The sequence below is a fragment of the Teleopsis dalmanni genome, chromosome 1, assembly GCF_002237135.1.
Source record: "Teleopsis dalmanni isolate 2A chromosome 1, ASM223713v2, whole genome shotgun sequence".
Taxonomy (NCBI): Eukaryota; Metazoa; Arthropoda; class Insecta; order Diptera; family Diopsidae; genus Teleopsis; species Teleopsis dalmanni.
In genome coordinates this window covers 37,204,468-37,211,788 of record NC_051846.1, presented here as the reverse complement: position 1 = coordinate 37,211,788, position 7,321 = coordinate 37,204,468, and the positions used below count along the sequence as shown (strand labels likewise).

The 7,321-nt window shown below is 26.9% G+C and overlaps 1 protein-coding gene across 4 annotated transcripts in view; it reads right to left on the bottom strand.

Annotated features, from left to right (window-relative positions):
• Positions 1 to 3,420, bottom strand: part of LOC119668132 (coiled-coil domain-containing protein 158) — a 14,698-nt gene extending 11,278 nt beyond the window's left edge. Inside the window, exon 1 of one of the 4 annotated variants that reach the window (XM_038077538.1) lies at positions 2,848 to 3,420. In XM_038077538.1, coding sequence (XP_037933466.1) covers positions 2,848 to 2,946 — 99 coding nt within the window. In that variant the 5' untranslated portion in view covers positions 2,947 to 3,420. The remainder of the gene's footprint in view (positions 1 to 2,847) is intronic. The other 3 variants (XM_038077539.1, XM_038077536.1, XM_038077537.1) reach the window with 3 other exon arrangements.
• Positions 3,421 to 7,321: the final 3,901 nt, after the last annotated feature.

The window sequence follows — 7,321 nt, the reverse complement described above, 5'->3', positions numbered from 1 at the left end:
ATATTTGTCAGGACCCGAGTTCGATTCCTGGTACTTGCAGTCTCAAAAATAATTATTTACGAATAATTAAATATAAGAATTATTTCCAAGACCACTGATGAAAGGTATTTGGCAATACTCGAAACAGCTGTATGGTCAGCCAAAAATTCAATTAATTAAAATAATTAAAAAAAAAAAAAATAAAATTTTTGTTGTTGTTTCACTTCTGTTCGAAAACCTCTTTATATAAAGAATTATGTTATTACTGTAACCACACTACCTATTAAATTATATGTTTGTTAGTTCATCTCGGTAACATTAAAATCATTTTGTGATACCAATTAATATAATTTACCTATATTATTCGTCATTTTCAAGCGTTTCAGAACAGAATAGCTTATTTGTCTTTGAAAGTGTTTTAGTCTGCCTAGCAGATGTGCTTCAATTAATCCACTTAAATTTATTACTACACTAAATGGAATTTATGCATTAAAAAATTGTTAAAATTTTCTTATGAATGACTAGGTTAAGTCTGAGTTTATAAGTGCTAATACCACTAAGCCAATTTCCCATTTATTATTGTATTAAACAAATACATTAGAAAAATGCATAAAGACTCTATTCTTTTATTTACTTCTATTGGTTATAAGCAAATGCATTGAAGAGCCACATAGACATTTTGTTCCTTCATTTAGTTGCTTTGGTTTTAGCTTTGACATATCTAAGATGGGAAGTCAACCTATAATACAGTATAATAATACAATTAATAGGTGACTTGATAGTTTTTTTTTTAAAAGATTATTTCAAAATTAATATTTGAAAAAGAATATATATATAATTTAAATAAAATAACTTTTAAATTCTTATTTACATTTATTTTTAAAGCATTTTCACTTACTTTTTTTGACTAACTATATAAATCAAAATTATTAGTTTCTATTTGTGGATACTAAGTTTAGACAAAGAGATATATTCCCAAGAATTTTTCATACCATAGTACTTTTTACATATTTCAAAAGGAGAACATGATTTGGTTTTTCCCCACTTTTCATTATATACGTTAGTAAAGAAAAAATTACGTTTATCAAAATCTTTGTGAGATATACATATACAAAGTAATCTGTGTAATCCATACGTATTATCATAACCAGTATGATTAGTTCCATCGATTGGGTGTTGTTTAACATATGTGTTTATTTGTCACTGAACTAGACTTTCAGTTATTGAGTTTATCAAATAAAAGTTTACTCATAAGCTCTTTGCTAATTTAGTGAGATTATTTAGTCAAAAAATACATATAGGAGCGTCAAAAATAAAATTATTATGTATAGATTATAATTTATTAATTTAGAACTAAACTCTCCGTGGTGAAACTAGGCCAAAGTCAATGAAAGTTTTTGATCACTTCTATTGCTACGCTTAGTTTGATACATGTAAACATAAACACAGAGAATAGAATTAACTAGAGAACATAAAGGTTTATAAATTCTAATATAACTCTAAATGCACTAATACAATTAATACAACAAAAGTTGTATTAGACATCTGCATTATAAACAATAATTAAACTTAAACTACTTTATGGCTATGTGCCTTATAGCAGTACTGCTGCATCCAGACTTAGAAAGCTTTATTAAGATGTGTCCCAAATGCAGCTGATATATCAAAAATAAGAATAAACGCAAGGACTTGAGAATCGAATGCGTATAAAAGTAAATCAAATACAGGGCATTGAAATTGCTAGATTTTCTGGACTCTAAGGCTAATTCAGAATTGCACACTCTTAAAACAAATGAAATATAGCTTTCAATTAAGATTTACAGGGCTATACTTCTGTAAAGTTACAGATGAGGTACCAAGATCCACTAGGAAATTAAGGTAACAGAAGAAGAATGTTACAGATGTATAACCCTTCCATAAAGTCTTCAAGTTATAATTCTATGAAATCTACAGATTGACTCATTATCATATATTAATGCAACACTAGTTTCAGTGGACCACCCAAGTGAACACAGACACTATTGAGTAAAAGTGCTTCAGATACTAACTCGCATTTTATCAAGCAAAAAAGAAGAAGCAGAAGAACTAATAAAATAAGTTTGAAGAAATAAGTTTTTAGTGTTGCTAATTGTTTTTAACCATTAGACAGATCATTTTTTAGATACTTGGAGTGAGTTCTAGTTTCTTTTGGATAGTGATTTGGACTTTTACGATTTAGTTTTTCACTGGTCAAGTGTTCAGCGAGAGGTAATTTGTGAGTTTATTCAAAGAAGTGAAGAGAAATGTTTATAATTCGGTATTTCCGCAAGTTATTATTTTATGAACTATTATGATTATTTATTATTATATTGAATAGATTCTCATAAATATGAAGGTGCGGTTTTTATAATTTGGTATTTAAGTGAATTATTTTTTCATATAGGTGCTATAGGTTTTTACATACTTATGTTAACACATATAACTTACACATATGATATATTTGTAATCGTTTGATTATTATTAATTATAATTATTATTGCACATTACTTAATAAGTACTTTGGTTTTGTTAAATATTACAAACACATTATAGATTTTTTTTTTGAAACATTAAACAAATATTTTATTTAAAACATATTCATTTTGATTTTTTAGGTTATATTTTCTATTTTATTTTCAATACAATTACATAACATTGAAATTTATTGTCGAATTTGATTTCAAAAAAGAATGAATTCATATTTAATGCATTATTGAAATAAATTAATTATTTGCTTCGTACATTTCCGCTTATGTCACTAAAAATTCACAAAAATTTGAACAAATAGTGCAAAATTTATATATGAAATTTGAATAACTTAAGGCACATTCATTTCGCCATTATTCTAACCTTAACAACCGTGAGTGGATGTTCAAAATCAGAGCCTCCCACCAACCGAAATCCCCAGGGCACGTTGTCGAAGCGACACATTTTTATATCGATCACCATATTTGCTTTTATGTAAATATTATTTATTTATAAATTTCCGTACAATTAAATAATTCGGTTGCCTTGCACTTTGATTGTTTTAAATAAATTATTTGATTTTTGTAAAATTTTCAACTTCGTTTGCTTCCATCAATTGTTTCGCACAATCTGCTATAAATATTTGCGATATATTTGCGATATATTTGCGATATATGTGCGGTGTGGACGCCCGACGTCGTCTACATCTAATGCAGAAATTTATATACGTACAAATATCTGTTAATACAGCAACCAACCACCTATCCAATATATCTCTCTATCTATATCTGTGAATATGTGATATATTGTGTGAGTTTGCAGGCAATATGAGTTTCACTCAACAACTGTTGCTGTTGATGTTGCTGTTGCGTTGCTGTTGACGTTTCGCTGTTAATGAAATTTATGTCTGCGCCGCACCGTATCCACTCGTTCTACTAAACTCAACGTGACTGACAGCAATTTCGCATTGAATGGATATCGATCTGATTCGATTCGATTCTATTCAATTCAATTTGAAGCGATGCGATGCGATCTGTTAGGAATAGATTCGCATTGTTATAGAAATTGTTAACGAAAATACAAAAATAAAATGCTGAAATAAAAACGTATATAAAGAGTTTTTGTTTATTTTCTTTTATTTCCCTTTAAATCTACTTTTTATTATTGCATTTTGTCATTTATTGTTGGCGAAATTTCATTTATAAATTTTCGCAAAATTTGTGATAATGGTTTGGGTCAAACAATACTCACAGATACTTTTGCCGGTTTGCCGGTTGCTTAAGTGGAAACATGTTTCGGAGAAAAGTCCATTTAATTATATTTTTATACAATGTATCTTTAATTTTAGAATTCATTGTTTACTCTTTCAACCCACATAACTTAAAATAAATATAGCTAAAATTAATGAAAAGGTTAAAGTTAATATATTATATGGATTAAGTTTTTAGCAAATCAACTTTCCTTAATACAGAAGATATTGTTTAGCTTTTACTATAATTAGTTTCCGAAAGCTAACCAGATAAGAAAGGGAATATCTTCAATTTTAACAATCACACTTTGAAGTTATTTTAAAAAAAGAGCTCTTTGCTGTTTCATCAGTATTAATGTAATTTTTTTTTTTTGAAATATAATCATTATTGTATTAAAAATAAATATTTTGTTATATCAGATTTGTAGCCTTTGTACATTAAACATTAGATAACAGAAAGGGAGTAGTGATGAAAATAGTCTTCATTGAGAGCAAATGATGGAAGTAATTACATACACGTGGATATTTTCTACAGAAAAATGATTGATTTTAATAAATTAATTAAGTATTAAATTGATTTATAATGTCCGTTTTGGTAAAAGAAACTAAAATTTTTAATATAAAGTATTGTTTTCAACAGAGAAGTATTCTAAATTGTAGTAAATCACAACAACAAAATTTTATTATTTATTAATTAATTGAACACAAGAAACAGTAATACAATCATGCAATAAATAATGCCTCTAAAAAAGAATAGTATACGAATTCAACAATTAATAATATAAATATAATTAATTAATTGAATTATTCTACAATTGATTTATGATTTCTCAGCAAGTGAATTTCTTAATTAACTTTCATAGCATATTAACAAAATTCGAAGTCTGAATATAAAAGTCAAGTGAAGCTTTAGGTAAGTTGACTAATGAATACTGACTCTGAGCTTCAAATTTGGCAGGGCACGAGTTCAACCCTTAGTACTTACAGTATCAAAAAAATATTTACGAATAATTCGATATAAGAAATAATTCCCAAGACTATTGATGATAAGTATTATATTTGGCAGTACTCGACTGTATGGTCAGTCAAAAATTCAATTAATTGATATATAATATAAATTAATTATATATAACTAATTATTTAAATATATCAATTAAAAATATATGCATAAAACTATATTATTTAATTAATAATAATTAATTAACAATGTTGGTTAATATAATTATTTAGTTAAAAATATATTTTTTTCAAACTTGAATTAAAATTTTTTTAATTGATATTTTATTTAAATAATATATACGCACACCATTTACGAGAAACTGTCGATAATGACTAAACGTTTATCTGCAACACAGCCTATATGTGCTGCCAAATCCAATTCCACATATCCAAAAATAAAGAAGCCATTCATATCCTTCTCTCACTTCTTCACCAGATATATGAAATAAATTTATTCCTGCTCTATTGGCAGGTTTTTTTAAATTATAAATAAGTCGATTTCTTATTTATATGTTTAATGTTCTCTTAAATAGAATAAAAAAGATATATATACTATATCCATTCCGTTGAATTTTAGTAATTTAACAGATTTTAAGCCCTTATTAATGAACATTCCAACATACTGGCAAAAGAGTACTTTCCTGAAATACCTGGTATTTCTAGGAACCATATATAGACAATCACAGAAAAATTGTTTGATTCTTACCACATCTTTTACGAAGAGTATTAAAAAGAATATGCAGTTTCTCTGCTTACGTTCCCATAAAATAAAAGCGGTTTAAAGTAAACCTTGTAATATTCACCTAGCCTCCCTTGAAAAATTTTCAAGATCTGGTAGTCTTGTTATATAAAGACCGTGTTGGTCATTACAAATACAATGGCCATTTGCATCCGAAGTATTAAATATGGATGAATCTCCCATTTTTGCCGAACATTGTTTTGCAATAGAATACTACACATGCCGTCTTGACCCCTAACACCGTATTGGAAGAATAGGTTACATGCACCTTCTTGACATGTTACTTAATATTAGATTTCTTATTTAGGTTATTATACAACAAGAGTACAAGACATTTGATTGATTATAAATGTATTCCATCTAATAAATTTCCATCCAATTTATCCTAACTGTAATAACCTGCACATCGCTTATTATGTTAGGAAATATTTCTGATAAAATGACATCACACTCTGTGGCTCTGCGGAACGAAATATCTATTGAATTAGCTTAAGTCTACAGAATGGTTTTGTCAAAAAAATCGTTATTTGTGGTAGGCTGAAATATGTCTGCTAACCTTCCACAGCAACCAACTAACGAACAAAGCCTCTGTTAACATTATTGATTGTAGTTAGGTTTTCCAACTTTGACTGAATAGTCGTTCTTTATATTTTGACTATCCATTTCCTGAGATCTTCTTCTCTAAAACAGCAAAATATCCTTTAACAACAAATATAGAAATAAACAGCACTGTGGTGAATTCAAGCAACTGATTTATGGATCGCTCTCGTAGAAACATTTATTATACACTGACTGTCCTCTTTAACAATTTGATTAATAGAGATGTGAGAGTCGATTCAGTTGAAAAATACATTAAAGATCGTGCTCTGAAACTGTTCAATATAATTGACAGTCACAATAATCTAACTCTCAGCATCCTAAAAATACAGCGGAATTTGATAAACATAGGCAGATACAAAGACATCAGATCCATCATATTATAAAACCCCGTATTCAGTTATTCTTAGTGTGACTTAAAACTGTCCACAGATAAAATAGAGATAAAATAGATAAAATAGGTGCTGATTCACCAACTCAAACATCTGAATATCAATAATTTGTTTATATTTTTTTTTATCGTATTCTCTATAAGAAAACATATAGCATTGTTTTGAAATTGTAAAAAATGTTTTCATTTCTTCTCTATAGCCTCAATATGCTTATTGTGTCTTGCAATTTTCAAAAAATTCTTTTAACCAATTAAATCTAAAATAGATTTGGGTATGTCTTCATACTCGAAACAGCTGTTTAGTCAGCCGAAAGATTCATATAATTTTTAAGTAATGAACAATTTTTGTTGTTGTGATTCACTACTGTTTAAACTACACGCCTCTATTAAAATATAGAAATGCACATGGCTTCTTTTCTCATCTATTGTCATAATTAATATTAAAAATTAAATTTGAAATAGTTTCTAATTAATAAAAATTATAAAAAATGTTTAACTTGTTGTATTTTGATTTATTATATAGAATGAAAAATTAATTTTTTCTGTCAGTTCTTGTATTATTTATTAATAGTTTATTATCTTTTAAAATATTATATATATTATATTTTTTTATAATATTATTTATAATATTCTGTAATGGAGTACAATAATTCATATTTTCTAGTAATAATAAAAAATCTATTACTTGCAATTATTTAAAATAATTTATGAATATAATTCTCTGTAATATTATTTAGTTACATTTCCTATACAAACGAAAATATATTTTCAAGATAATTATTAAACATAAAATTTATACAAGAACTTCTTTGGGCTAAAATTTCCTATGTAAACCTATTAAATTACACAAAATTCCCATAAAATTAAATTATAACAAAATAAG